Below are 15,823 nucleotides of genomic sequence, written 5' to 3'. Positions count from 1 at the left end.
GCTAAAACTGCTGTAGTCACCTTGGACCTAATTCAAAGAGAAATGCCATCTTTATCATCCTCTACTCCCTTACTGGGAGGTGTAACAGCTATGGAGATTGCTATAAGCCATTAATAGTTATTTTTTTATATATTAAGAAAGGGGGACCTGTGGGAGCCCGTTCTCGGGTTCCTCGTGGGTTTACCCAGCAGGTCCGAATAGAGGATGATTAGACCACGGGCCTAAGTGCAGGTGTCTGGGATGGTCTGCACTTGGCTGTGCTGGGGGAGGAGGTCTTTTGCTCCACCCCTTAGCGTCTCTATAAAAACCCTGGGGCAGAGACAGTCGGGGCCGTTGGAATAGGTTCCAGGCCCTCTCGAGGCTATCCTTTATTTTCTATCTGTTTATCTCCGCGATATTCTCCGCAATAAATCCTTCTATCTAATATTTCCTGCTGCTCGCACTCAAGAAAACTCTGGGGAACTGTGGGGGTGGTTGGGTAAACGCCCCACACTTTCTGAGGAGTGAATGTGGGGGTAAAAAGGAGGTGGGGTAGGAAATGGGAGGAGAGGAGGGAGGGGAAACTGTGGTTGCTATGTAAAATAAATTAAAAACTAAAAGTTAAAAACACTAAAAAAAGTTTTAAAAAAGGGGAAAAAAAAATTAACCAAGCACAAGAAAGACTAATAAAATAGAAACTTGAATTCACCGAAGGAATGGAGGATGACACTGGAAGATGGGAAAAACAGGCATGAATGTGGAACAGAATGCATTATTGTGAAAACGACAGTGTTAAAATATATGATTAATTCAAAGTCCATGACAATCAAGCTACCCATGATTGACTCCTCAGGTACAGTAAAGAGACTGCTACAAATTTACACTATTTACAAATGACAAAATTACAAAGACACTGAGAGCGCAGAATAAAGCTTGAGTAAATAAAAAAAATAAATAAAATAAAACCTAAAGGGAATAGGTTCAGATGACACTGCAGACCCACGGGAACAGCAGCACCATGGCACTGGCAGAAGAGCATATACCTAAAGCAAAAGAGCAGTAGATCCAGAACCAATCCAACCTGCCATGACCAAATGAATTTCACCAAAACACCATTAACATATGTTACTCAATAGAAAGCCTCGTCAACCAGTGTTGTAGGGAAAGGTAAATATCCACATATAAAGGAATGAAAATAGGTGAAAGTAATGAATTAGTGCAATTTGACTTTGTGCAACTGAAAAAAAATTGCATAGAAATGGTAATAACTGAATGTATGAAGAAACAGCCTACAGAACTGAGATAATTATTAGCAAATATTTCATAGTACAATACAAAAATAGCCTGATTTTAACAAGAAGCCAAAAAAAATGCAAGGCAAGTATTATAATCAAGAAATAAACCACAAAGAAGTGACAATGTATAAAAGCAGCTGAAATAGCCAACAGTTAAATAGTACATGCTCCACATGTGAGTCATGAAGAAAATGCTCATCTAATGTAGACTGAGATCTCCTCTCTGCCCAGTAAGGGTCCACACTCAAGGTCCTAAAAATAACAAACACTGAAGACAATGCAGGATGAAGAATACAGAGACAGTCTCAGAGTGAATCCAACTCAGTGCAGCCACCAGGCAAGATGATGTGCAGTTTAGGGAACTACCAAACAAGAAAAAGAGAAAACATAGAGAAGAAACTACTCAAGTGTATAAAGGAATGAAATATACTTCAAACTATCAGTGAGATAGAAAGAAACTAAGAAAAAGAAACATAATAGAGACAAAATTTAAAAATAGTATGTGTTTATATTTTCTTTCAGTGGTTTTTTGAAATGTATGTTTAATAAGCCCCAAACTAAATATGAAAATAGGATACAGTTTCAAAAGAAAAGGAGAAAACACCCTAAAATCAAAATATACACTTTCTATAAAAGTATCTACTTCAAATGTAAGCATACAAAGTGCTAGGAGTGAAGGAATTTTTTAAAAAGATTTCCTATGAACAAGGGTGGTCATAATTATGATAGGTAAAGGAAAAGCAGAATCTATAAATATACAAAACAAAGAATATTAACAAATGATCAAATGGTATATTTCCAAAAAGCTATTCAACAGGAATGCATTTATAAACGTTTCCAGATACAAAAAGCAATCAGTGACAGAACTGTAAAGAACAAACAGACAGTGATGCAGGGGAGGCTCAATGTCCACCACTGAGAAAGATGACCATGGGCACCACAGAAAAACAATAACAACTAGCAAGCCTCCAGAGAATCATCCACAAAAGAGCAAAAGATGCTCCGTCCTCTCAAACTTCAACCAGCAGGCTACACTGTGGTTCTGTTAAAAATAGAACAAGTCAGTTCAAGACCAGCCTGGCCTACAGAGCGAGTTCCAGGACAGCCAGAACTGTGATATAGAAAAACTTTGTCTTGGAAAACCAAAACAAAAAATTAGAACAAGTCTTCAAACCTTCAATGTTTAAAAGTGTCTTCTCCAAAAAAAGAATACAAAAAGACATATGAATACGGACTCACTGATAGCATGTTCTCATTAAAACACTTGAAGAAATGTAAAAGGATGTTTATGTTCTAGAAAGATTCTAAGGAATTTGTACCAAGATCTTACAGGAGAAAATCCTCCTAAGATTTATAAAATTGTGAGAAACCACAATCACTTCAAAAATTATGAAAGAAAGATCCACCCTGAGGCCCTTTCAAAATATATAAAAATTGTAGTGATGCAAGCTTTGGAATGTTGAAGACACACAACAGGATATCAAAGGGAAGACTATGTAGATGGAGTTTGATACTTGGCAGAGATATTAAGCAAATCTTATCAAAATCCTGTGGGCATTATTTTAGGAAATAGAGAAAGTACCCTAAAAGACACAGAACCTGAAGGAACTAAAAGATGCTCCCAAAACTCTGCATGCAAGAGAAACCAAGTAGTCTAAATGGTTCTAACTAAACACCATAGTAAAATTACAGAAATGAAATCACTTAATATTGGTTAAAAGAACACAGCCAGCGATATCACTCCCATGGACAGTCAAATAAAACTGTATTTCTCTGTGACTATTAACAATTACATACACAGACTTCCAAGGACTACAATAGGATAATCCTGAGATTATTCTCAGGGAATTTTCTAGAATCATTTCTAAAAGGATAGAATGTGGCAAAACCAATTTGATGTCCTGTTTATACTGTCACTTGTGCACTTCCCCATCCCATCATCCCTTCCTCAGACCCTCTAACATACCTGGATCCTTTGCTAACGTCTCTCCTTTCTTCATCATCTGTGGCTCTTTTTTCTGCTTCAAGGGGGGGCAGGACAGACGGAGCAATGTGAGACCTGCACAGGAGAAAGAGATTCCTCAGAAAACACCTAGAACTTTTCATGAAACAAAAATGAAAGATGCTAACAACTGCCAAAAGAATAAGGAGAGAAAAAAATCAAGAAAGATATCTTTCTTTCTCTGAGGATTTCACTTTACTCTCTGAGATTGAGACAAGCAATGATATGGGATAGAACAAAGATGTGACATAAGAACACAGCATATGAAGACACATTGCTGAATGCTGTATTTACATCCCAGACTGCATATATCTCAGATGGAAAACTAATGGGAAGTAAAAGGTTGCATAATGTCTACAACCAAATGTATGGGACTTCATAAAATATATTTTCTGTCTAATTATATCTTCACTGGTTCCTCACGTGATTACTACCTACAAAGCTCTCTGAGGATGCCTAGTCTCAGTGACAAAGGCCATGCTCTTGAAGAGGCAAATTATAAAACAGGGGAGTTAGAAAGCATGAATGAATTTAAATTTCAGGAGCTTTGGAACTGCCATAATAGCAAAGAGAACCCTGTTTGCAAATAGTAGAAATGCAAATACTCTACTAGGTTAATTTACAAATTATTTTATGACAGTCTGGCAACCATCAGATAAGTGAAAATAATCATGATAACATCCACTTCCTGGGATCTCAAACTTAACTGACAACATTAACAGACCTCCCCAATTTCCAACCAAATATCTGGAATTGTAATATTAGCAATACTGACTTGGGGAAAGACATTTCAGAACTCAGGATTTTGAAAGGAACTGGATGTCTCAGGAAGTCAGTGGTCATTCAGCCCATTAACAGCCTAGTGATGAATCCACCCTGCACTATTCAGATTCGACCACTAGATGGTGAAATTTTGGTTTTACTAACAGAAATAAGCTTGTCTCAGAAAGCATACTAAAGGTGGATTCATATAAAGCACAGAAAATTCCTTTTGAAAACTCAGTGATGAATGTAGAAACTTGTGGCTATCCAAGATGCAGAAAATAAACAGTGTGTATGGCCACAGAGCTAAACAAGTCAGTTATACCATGCCATCTATGGCTCTGGGGATACTGAAGGAGAGGAAGGAAGGAAATAAGGGTAAGGAGGGGAATGGGCATTACCTGCCATTCTCCAGATAAAACACAACTGTTGTAATCAGTAACCCAGAGAGGCTGGAGAGATGGCTCAGAGGTTAAGAGCACTCGCTGCTCTTCCAGAGGTCCTGAGTTCAATTCCCAGCAACCACATGGTGGCTCACAACCATCTGTAATAAGATCTGGTGTCCTCTTCTGGTGTGCAGGCAGAACACTGTATACATCATAAATAATAAATCTTTAAAAAAAAATTTTTTTAAGCTACACAGGGAAACTCTGTCTTGAAAAACCAAAAAAAAAAAAATTTAAAAATTAAAAAAAAAAAAAAAAAACAGAGCAACTGTACTCACCTGCACAGGCCTCACTCAAGGCCAGTTCTAGCCACAATCAGTCTAGGAAGGGGAGACTCACAAGGCCCCAGCCTTTACCTCTCAACTGTGGCCATGGATAGATTTTAGGAGAAGGGGAATCACTGTCTTTAGTTGTATCTCCTCTGTGGAATCTTCCAACACATAATTTGAAACCCACATTCTCAGAGATGGTTCTGGTTAATATTGGTGGGTCAAAAACAAAATGAATTGAGAGAGACAGAGACAGAGAGAGATTAGTTGGAAATATAGAACAAGATTGTAGGGAGTTGGGGATGAGAGTGTGCACTATAGGAAGTGTTTCAAGTAAATAGGCAAATATTAACATTCTTAATAATATTTAAAGTGATCACAACAGTATGAAATTTCATTTTCATGTCCTTATCGGGTTTGGATACAGGGAATATTAGATTCATAAAGAGTCTGGAAGCCTTGCTTCATTTTTACATCAAGGAATACTTTAAGCAGCTTCAGTATCCGTTATTCTCGAAGTTCTGACACAATTCTGTGATGAATCAATCTGGCACTCTCTATTTTCTTTGAATCAGGTGTATTAATTGCTGCTTCACTGTTGATGCTACTTAATTTCTTTTATGCTGCTGTAATTTTGGTATGTGTATGAATTTGCCCATTTCTTTTAGCGTTTGCAATAAAGTTGCCTAGAGGTGTTTAAAGTCAGGAGGCATCAGATATGCTTGAACACTTGTATCTATTGATTAGTCTGTGCATTTGGCTTGGGGACTTCTCAAGTCATCTTGTCAAAAAATCCTGTATACACAGCTATCAGGAAGATGCTAACTAAATCTCCTTGGTCATAGTGCTTTAGGAAAGCAACAGACAAGAAACAAATATAGGAAACCATTTTCTGCTGGATTTAAGGTTCCCTTTCAGAGACAGAACGTATGTCACGTACTGAAACCTAATCAAGAACAGGTAGTATGATAGATCATGAGCACCAAAGGGGTCCATTACTGTTTTTTTTTTTTTTTTTAAAGGTCCCCATGGCAAAATTCCTTTTTTTTTTTTTTTGGTTTTTCAAGACAGAGTTTCTCTGTGTAGCTTTGTGCCTTTCCTGGAATTCACTCTGTAGACCAGGCTGGCCTCAAACTCACAGAGATTGCCTGGCTCTGCCTCCCGAGTGCTGGGATTAAAGGAGTGTGCCACCACCGCCCGGTGCAAAATTCCTTTTTAATTGTTGCTTATATTGAAAGTAAAGTGCTGCACTCAGCCTTCATCAATCAATCTTCTTACTGAAGTGTCCAGAAGTTAGTATAGAAAACAATACTCAGTCATACTGAGATATTAAATGATGCCAGCGTCCCGTAAGTTAAGTGGAAAACCGGTATTGTGATGACTAGATCAATCTGAGGCTTTTCCTGAGGTCCTGGTGTATGGAGAAGGAATACCATTCTTCCTCTGAACCCAGGAATATGCCTGGTGGAGCCAATAACAGCATTCGTCCAGATACTTGGGAGTTGTGGCTTCTGACCCAGAGAGCCCAACTTTTCACAACATAAGGGGCTGGAGTTATCTGTCCTAAGGCTGATGTGTGTTGATCTCAGATCTTGTGACAGCTGTGCTCCCCTTCTGCCATGTTGACTGGACTCCCTATACTTTGTCTCACTACATTATATTTTTTCGCTGACACTGCCCCATTCTAATTTTAGAACTGTGTATAACATGCTGTGCTTCTTAATAACCCTGCAGGGCATAAGAAAGAGCTTATGCAAGAACTTGTGAACCCATCTTTTCTATCTTATTTGTTCTGATTCTCTGGACCTTCCTCCTCAGGAGCCTGTCAGTGAAGAACAACCCTCCGGGTCCAGGTCAAAGGAATATCCTGAAAGACATAATGGAAGAAGGGAAGAGAAAGAGCCAGAGCCAGAGAATGGAGAACACACAGTGAAAAAACTTCTGGAATCAACTATGCCTCTGTGTTTTTCTGTAAAATGCCTCATGAGATTGATTCCATCAACATTTCATCAAGGCTAAGAGGGGGGCCCCTGATGTCGGGAACTTAACTGCATGTCTATAGGCAGTTCATAGCAGACAGTAGAGGGGTGTCTCTTTCAAAGGTGGAGCCATTTAGGAGTTGCCCAGGATCCAATAAGTAACCACTCACGCATGCTCAGACAGGTAAATTTAAACTCGGAGTATCCCATTCAAAGGAGAAAAAAAATAATAATAAAAATAAAAAACAGACATGAAAGGAGCAGGACTGATGATTTCATTTCTGCAACTGCCTTCTGCATTATCTACACAATTGTCCTGACTATTAATTGAGTCAGGGTCAGGACCACCATTTCTGGCCTCTCTAAACCAGGCTCTGTGATGCTCCATAGAGTTGATAGCCCAAACATTCACCCTTCCAATCACAGATGAGAAATTCTTTCACCTGTTTAATGCATTGGCCTCCACTTTTGTTCAGTAACCACTTGATTTCCTTTACAAGAAACATAATGAAATGCGAGATGAAATCAGACACACTATTCCTGATACTCTGGACACCTGTTACAGCTGGTCACTGAGCAACACCCATCATAGTCGGCACACGTTATGACTGATCGGGACACCAATCTCCTGTCTGGAACATCCATGTTACACACAGTTAGTCATGGACAAAACTCTTAACTAATGTGCAGCCATGTCTCCTCTCTGCTCAGAGTCCACACTCAAGGTCCTCTAGTAACTAATCTTTCAGACAAAGCAGCAGAAAGAACTCAGAGACACAGTGTCGGTGGGAATCTAACTTCCTGCAGTCACCAGACAAGTCAGTGTGCAGCTTCTTTAAAAATCAAACAAGCGCTGGGCAGTGGTGGCGCATGCCTTTAATCCCAGCACTCGGGAGGCAGAGGCAGGCGGATCCCTCTGGGTTCAAGGCTAGCCTGTTCAATAAAGCGAGTTCCAGGAAAGGCGCAAAGCTACAAAGAGAAATTCTGTCTCGAAAAAATCAAATCAAACAAGCAAAGAATTCACATAAATTTCCACTACTCACACGTGTTTCTTTTTTTTTTTTTTTTTTTTTTTTTTTTTGGTTTTTCCAAGACAGGGTTTCTCTGTGTAGCTTTGCGCCTTTCCTGGAACTCACTTGGTAGCCCAGGCTGGCCTTGAACTCACAGAGATCCGCCTGCCTCTGCCTCCCGAGTGCTGGGATTAAAGGCGTGCGCCACCACCGCCCGGCCACACGTGTTTCTGTATGAAATTAATTACCATAATTCTTTGCATTGATGCATAAATACTCACTGATCAACAAACATATCAACAGTAACAGCAAACCAAAACAAATTACATACATGACATATGAACAGTGACACTACAATAGCATGTTCTCATTCAAATACAGGAACAAACTCAGTAAGAAGGCTTCTATTTTCTAGAGATTCTCAGCAATCTGTTTGTTTATGAACAAAGTAATCCAAAATATTTATGAAATTGAGAAAACACAGCATTCAAACCCTTCAAAAGATTAAACCAAGATTTTAAAATCAATTAAAATTATTTCAGTGGAAGCATTGAGAAACAACAAGAAAAATCAATGAGAAGACAGTACAGACAGTTCAATATTCTGCAAAGTTATTAAGAAATTCTTATCAGAGTCCTGCTAGCATTTTATCAGGAAATGAGTAAACAGACCACAAAATGAATAGAATATGAAGGACCTACTGAAACCATCACAGTCAGGAAATCAGGAAACAAACTTTGAGGCAAAAATTGTCCTAATTTCACAGTATGCTTAAATGAAAGTAATGAAATTTATATAATATTGATAAGAACACAAAAATGTGACACAGATGAAATAAGGACATCATCATACAAATGCAGTCAGATACATTGTATTGTTTCCTATTAGTTATAACATAGAAAGTCGGTAATGTGTACAATAGCATGATCATGAGATGATTTACAGCAGAATATTCCAGAACCATTCCTATAGAAACATAATGTGGCAAAACATAATTTGGTTCCTAGCACCCTCATGGTACTACACAACAGATTTTAACTGCAGTTCCATGGGATCCAATGCTCAATTGTAAATACTACAGGCAGGAGGTATACACTGCACATATGCATCCATCCAAGCAAATACACTCCCCCACAAAAAATAAATGTGAAATGTAATTTTAATAAAAGATATTTTCTGCTGGATGGTGGTGGTGCATGTCTTTACTCCCAACACTCAAGAGGCAGAGGCAGGCAAATGTCCATGAGTTTGAGGCCAGCCTGACCTATAGAAGGAGATCTAGGACAGCCAAAGCTATACAGAGAAACCTTGTGTCAAAAAGAACAAAACAATAAAAGATACTTTCTAAAATAGTCATAGTATGTATTGAAATTTCTATCTCTGTAAATCAGAATGACATAATAGTCTCAGAGTCAACAAACTTTTAGGGAATATTAAGACATACATTTGAGGTCTAGATGTAGTTTAAGAACTCTGTGTTGATATCAAATAGCACCCCAGTGTCATATCTCAGATGGTGAAGTTATGATGAGCAAAACTTTGCTTCTAAATTCTACAACTGTCAGACTTGCTGCAGTACTGACACTGGATTAATCCTGTCTGCATCTGCATCTCAACTGACTCTATTCTAACATTCTCAAAAAGTAGAATTTGCAGTGTTACATACTGGCTCCATCCTGAAATTACACCAGAAATGTAAACCTGGGGACTGGAGAGAGAGCTCAGGGGTAAAGGACACTTGTTGTTCATGAAGAGAAACAGTCCAATTCTCTCTAGACACAAGGCAACTTATGATTTTGCCTAATTCCTGTGCCAGGCATTTGGTGACTACCTCAGGGCTCCATGGGCATCGTGCACACATGTTGTTCACATAAAAACATGTAGATGAACACTCCTATACTTAATTTTTTTAAAGAAATTAAACAGAAGTCTATCTATCAAAACTTCTCTTCAGAATCTCTACCAACAAAAAAACATAGCTACAGGGTCAGGAAAAACATAGGGTAGGGGACCCTGGGTTCAAGTGCCAATACTCACATAGTGGCTCACAAGTATCTATAACTACAATTCCAGGGGACCCAAAACCCTTACACAGGCATAGACACAGGCAAATACCAATGTACATAAAAATAAAAATAAGTAAATACTGTAAAACAAAAAAGAAAACTCAGGATACATTCTAGGCAAGCGCTCTACCACTAAGCTAAATCCCCAACCCCAAAGAAAATTTTGTTGTTGTTGTTATTGTTTTGAGACAGGGTTTCTCTGTGTAGCTTTGGAGCCTGTCTTGAAGCTTGCTCTGTAGACCAGGCTGGCCTTGAACTCACAGAGACCCGACTACCTCTGGCTCCCAGTGCTGGGATTAAAGGCTTGCGCCACCACCACCCAGCTTCAATGATTTCTTATTAAAGAACTTTAGGGTAAATATGGGAGAACAGATGGCCCTTATCACTACCTTAATTCTCAGTAGATCTTACCCAGTCACAGGCCAGAGGCATTCTATGTTTCTTCCCCATGAGTTATCAGAATTGCTCTACTTTTTCCCTAATTGTGGAATAAGAGGCTCAAATTTCGTAAATGATCAAATATGAACAAAAATTAAGAGAATTTTCAAAGATCAAGATAAATAAAAAGAACTTAAAAAAATCTCCAGAAACCAAATACAAGTATTTATAAATTCCTTGAGGAATTTAGAAGATACTCAATGAACTAAGGAAGAAAAATAACAAGTAAATGAGGTGAGAAAATTCACAGTATAAAAGGAGCATTAAAGCAATACAAAGACAGTCTGGCTCTAGTGGTGCACACCCTTAATCCCAGCACTGAGAGGCAGAGGCAGGCAGATCCCAGTGAGTTCAAAGCCAGCCCAGTCTACAGGGTGAGTCCCAGGACAGCCAAGACTACACAAAAAATTCCTATCTTGAAAAACCAAAATAAAATAGCCTTTAAAAAAAAGGAAAGAAAAAGCAATACAGGGCTGGAGAGATGGCTCAGTGGTTAAGACCACCGACTGCTCTTCCAGAGGTTCTGAGTTCAATTCCCAGCACCCACATGGTGGATCACAACCACTTGTAATGAGATATGGTACTCTCTTCTGACCTGCAGGGACACATGCTGGCAGAATACTGTATATATAATAAATAAATAAATCTTTAAAAAAAAAAAGCAATACAAAGACAACAAAATGTATCTCTGAAAGCTACAATACAAGGAAACAGGAGAGAAATTCTCAACTTTGAGGAAGGAAAGAAACATCACTCAACATCTCCACTAATCCTTCCCAGCAGAAACCAGAGGACACATGGACAATTCATTCCCCACCCCCGACAAAAAGGGGGGACCTGATGAGCAGCAATAGAAAGGGGATATGTCCTCTCTGAAGGTGGTTCCAAGAGAAGGTCAGAGAAACTGACAGCAGCAACATGGAATATGACAGCAGCGTAAAGATGAAAGTGAAATACAGCAACATCAAAAGCTCCAGTGAACTTGTGTTCATGAACTATTTGGAGTGCAAACATGACCTTTCTCATCATAACAGAACCTGCTCAAAAGCAATGATAACGAAGGTCACAGGCACTAGGCAGGCATCCGCTACTGATATTGGCTATATGTACAAATACTCAACCTGCCTTTAAATGGTTCAGTCCACTCCCATATCCAGGGTGCTGCTTTCAGCCTGGGTCAAAGAAACTTTGGTGTCAATGGGCAACAGATATTTCAGAGACTCATAACTTTTCAAATACTGAGAACAATTGACTGCTTAATACACAGTCAATAATGGGAAACCCATATTACAACATCAAGTATTTTTTTCAGTGAAATTTTCTATAATCATTAATGAAACAGAATCGGCCAGAAACCAATTTCACGATCTCTTCCTACCATGATTTGACATTTACCCCACCCCCTCCTCATTCCTTGTAACACACCTGGATACTTTGCTACTGTCTCCTCTCTGTTCACCATGCAGGGCTCTTTATTCTGATTCACAGGTGAGCAGGACTCACTGAGCAATGAGAGATTTGCATATGGGGAAGGGAATGTTCAGAAAGCACCTGGAACTTTCCATGGAACAAAAACGAAAGAAGAAAACACCTGCCAAAGGATAAACATGAAGGAGAGAACATATCACGAAAAACGTCTCTTTATCTCTGAGGATCTCACTTTATGGGATGTGAAACCTCATTCACACACACCTCACACACATGCAGAGTGGTCTGTCCAAGAACCCTGAGAAAGAGCAAGGGAGACTGCAAGAAAATTACTCTGACCCTCAGAACCGTACTGCTGCACTTCTCCAAGATGAGATCTCTGAAAAAAAGCCCTGAGAGCAGGGTCTAGGCATTCCCACTCCTCCTACAAGAAGTCCACAGTCACAGCACTGAATGGCAACAAACCATCACATAAAAAAAGTTTTGCTACATTCGCATGGGCAGAGTTCATTTCTTGAACAAGGAGACATTTTTCTGATGTAGGTGTCCGATCATAAACATTCAAAAGCGTTTTCTAGTTTTGTGTGGCCTGATAATGTCTTTTCACAGCATGTATACGGGGCTTGCCTGGACCTTATCAGAGGGCAAAAAACTCAGAACAAATGGCTAACTGAAGTGCCAATTAACATATCAAGCAGACATTTTTGCCAGGTGCTCTCTTGGCCTCTAGTCTCCAGGTTCCTTGGCTTCTCTCCCGTCTTCTCTTCATTTCTCTCTCTCCTCTTCTCTCCCTGCTCATGGACCAGTTCATTCTGGGCCCTTCCAGATGCCTCTGGCTATTTTCTCCCTCATACCTACAATAAACCTCCTCAAGCACATTTAAAGTAGTCGTGTCCTCATTTATCATTCAGACCTAAGGTGTAATATCAACAACTAAGCATATGAAGACATTTCTTACAGAGTGCATACATCTCAAGTGAAAAATTAATAGGGAGTAAAACTTTGCTCAGTAAATGTTACTATATACAAGTATAACTGTGGTGCTTTATAACGTATATTTTCTGATTCAATCAAATCTACAAAGGTTCTTCATGTGACTAAAATCTACAAAAGCTCTCTGGGGGAAGCCTATTCCTCGGGTCAAAGGCCACTCTATTGGATAGGGAAGTAATGGACCGGGGAGATAAGAAACCATGGATTTATTTCAAATCTAGCTTTGTAACTGGTACAGTATCAAAGAAAACCCGTTTGCAAACTACAGACACTGCAAGGAGATTACTTCGTGAAAATATTCTGGCAACCAAAAAAGAAAAAATCACGATAAACCCCACTTCATAGGATCTCAACCCTACCGACAACGGAAAGACATCCACAGCAGAACTTCAGAGCCGGCTTCCTTATGAACAGCAGAGAAACTGCTCGCACCCCGGTCCCTCCCCTCCCGTGTCCCAGCCCCGCAGCTCCTCTGACCTGGGAGGTTCCAGGGCCGCCGGGCTGCGGTTCCCGCCACTGCGCTGCTGACTGGTGACTTTTCCAGGCCGCCCCGCGCGGAGACTGCGGCTCCGGGGAGATTTCGTGTCCCCGAATACACGGCCGGGTCTTCCAAGTGCAGTTCCGGACCCCTGTATTCCCGGAGTCCAACACGGAAGGGTAAAATTTCCTGTCCCTTCAGCCTGGTTCCCTGAAGCGGCTCCGCCTGGCCCCGCCCAATACATCTCTGCTTCCGGTTACCTGCTTCTTTCAAAACACCAACCTCTGACTCTTTTTTCTTACTTTTTCTAAGTCCACCCCGCTGTTTCTTTTCTCCTAAAAGCCAGTGATCAGGCAGGTGTCCCCGCCCCTCTGAGCCCGGTCCCTCCCACTCGGTCTCCGGCTGCCTTCCACACAGCTCCAGCTGTCAGGCTGCCCTGGACCCGCTCTGCACAGCCTCCCCACATGCTTGCTGCCAGCCTAGACCAGAACTGCATCTAGGAAGACTCTGCACCCAGGATTCTCACCCTGTGCTCTGACCCCTTCAGAGACAAGTTATCCTGCCTAAGTTTTCATCTTGGGATACCAGCTTCCTGGGTTAAAATGCACAGCAAAAGAAAACAAACGCCCCAAATTCTGATGCTCAAATCCCATTCCCAAAACAAATTAAAACTAAAATAAAATGCCCTAGGCTCACTAGACCTACCTGGACTGAGTCTACCAGGTTGACCTCAGTCTGTGGGGAAGGCTTTGCCCTGGAGGAGATGGGAATGGGGGGGGGGGGGGTTGGGGGAAGGTGAGGGGGACGGGAGGGGGGAGAACAAGGGAATCCGTGACTGATATGTAGAACTGAATTGTATTGCAAAATAAATTAAAAAAATAAAAAAAAATGCCCTAGGCTCAAAATACAAACCATATCTGTATCCCCTAAGGAAAGAAGTTAAATGATATTCAATATACAGAACTCAAAAACCAGAGTCATGTCCAAAATTGTCAAAACATGTAAAGCATGTGAATCAACTCAAAGAAGATTGGGAAAAAAATTATCTGTGGGCAAGAAAACACTAGCAAATGCCTGAAGGATGTGAAGACATTGTAGGATATGAAAATTAAATTCAGTAAGTACTTAGAAACACCGAAAAAATCCAAACTGAAATGAAACAGTAGCGCCCATGCTACTACCCATTCATCATGTCCCAGCAAGGGGCTGAGGACTAAAACAGAGACAAGACAGCTGGTCATTCTTCTCCTTAGAATGCCCTTTACTGAAGAAGGGAAGAGGCCTTAAATACAGGCTTACAGCACAGTGGGAGAACCTGGAGGGCAGAAGTTCTCTATAGATATTTTACATTCTTGCATCCTAGCTGTTTACACCAAAATGCAGGATACACAAAGGAGGAACCTACCTTAAACTGTTTAGGAGGAAGGAAACCAGCAGGGAATTAGCATAGGGAGGATATCCTATCAAGGTCAGCAAGTAAGGCAACAGCCACTCAAGGAAGGGGTGGGGGGTCAGGGCCCAACATGAAACAAGAAATAAAAAATGAAAAAATCCGAATAATAATAACTCACCTAGATCAGTGAGGTAGGAGACAGAATATCAGGCCTGAAGACAAGGTAGAGCAGCTGGATGGCTCAGAGGAAATAAAGAATTAAAATAAAAATGCTCCATGCAAGTATTACTAGTTAAAGGTAAAAGAGAAGTTCCAGCTGTATATTCTACACTTATTTGAAATATTCTAAATTTTTGAAACAGTAACTCATTCTGGAGAGCTTTCCCGGGAAGCTGGATTATCATTTCCATCACTATACAAATGAAGTGACACTAAAAAGCCATCTTCATCCTTCCCTCACAGAACTCCACTATTGCCACTCAAATATTGAGAATTACACTATTAGCAATGTTGACTTGGGGGAAGACAATTCAGTAACTCAGAGTTTAGAAAGTAAAACTGGCCCGGCAGTGGTGGCGCACACCTTCAATCCCAGCACTGGGAGGCAGAGGCAGGTGGATCTCTGTGAGTTGAAGCCAGCCTAGTCTCCAAAGCGAGTTCCAGGACAGGCGCAAAACTACACAGAGAAACCCTGTCTCAGAAAAAGAAAAAGAAAGAAAGAAAGAAAAAAAGAAAGGAAATACGTATCTCAGGAAGTCAGTGGTCAGTCCAGACCACTAACAGCCCAGGGCTGAAGTCATGCTGTGTCATGAGATGGAGATGTTGTGCTTGTGCTAACACAGAAACAAGTTTGTCTTCTGGGAAGGATACTGAAGGTGCTTTTATGGAAAACACAGAAAATTCCTTTTGAAAACTCAGGGGTGAATGTAGAAGCTTGTGGCTGTTCAAGATGCATAAAATAAGCCATTGAAATGGGCACAGCCTTAAACAGCTCAGTTACACTATCCCATCAATGGCTCTGGGAATATTGAGGAAGGGGCAGTGGGAAGGAAATAAGAAAACACACATGGGCCTGGGCAGGACATGTCATGCTCTAGACTCCACACGGCTGCTGTAATCAGTAACCCACAGCAACTGTAGTCACCTGCACTGGGCTCAGTCAAGGCCAGCCCTGGACACAATCAGTCTAGGAAGGGCAGAGGCTCAGAGGGCCCGACCCTTATAGCTCTCAACTGTGGCTATGGAGAGATTTTAGGAGAAGGGGAATCACTGCTGCAGGCCACAG

At 40.6% G+C, this 15,823-nt stretch overlaps 1 protein-coding gene across 15 annotated transcripts in view; it reads right to left on the bottom strand.

Moving 5' to 3' along the window:
• The window catches only part of LOC128125424 (zinc finger protein 420-like), a 337,518-nt gene that overhangs the window by 30,826 nt on the left and 290,869 nt on the right, over positions 1-15,823 (bottom strand). For 4 of the 15 annotated variants that reach the window (XM_052762820.1, XM_052762823.1, XM_052762825.1 and 1 more), the window contains exons 3-5: positions 13,851-13,899; positions 13,145-13,296; positions 3,241-3,333 (exon numbers count right to left, since the gene is read on the bottom strand). In XM_052762820.1, coding sequence (XP_052618780.1) covers positions 3,241-3,333; positions 13,145-13,296; positions 13,851-13,899 — 294 coding nt within the window. Of the gene's footprint in view, positions 1-3,240; positions 4,627-4,762; positions 7,719-11,671; positions 13,113-13,144; positions 13,297-13,850; positions 13,900-15,823 lie in introns of those variants that run through there. The other 11 variants (XM_052762831.1, XM_052762833.1, XM_052762822.1 and 8 more) reach the window with 9 other exon arrangements.

The sequence above is a fragment of the Peromyscus californicus genome, unplaced genomic scaffold (assembly GCF_007827085.1).
Source record: "Peromyscus californicus insignis strain IS unplaced genomic scaffold, ASM782708v3 Scaffold_4__1_contigs__length_199733344, whole genome shotgun sequence".
In the NCBI taxonomy this organism is placed as follows: domain Eukaryota; kingdom Metazoa; phylum Chordata; class Mammalia; order Rodentia; family Cricetidae; genus Peromyscus; species Peromyscus californicus.
The sequence above is the reverse complement of the archived record's forward strand: the minus strand, read 5'-3'. Positions and strand labels throughout refer to the sequence as shown.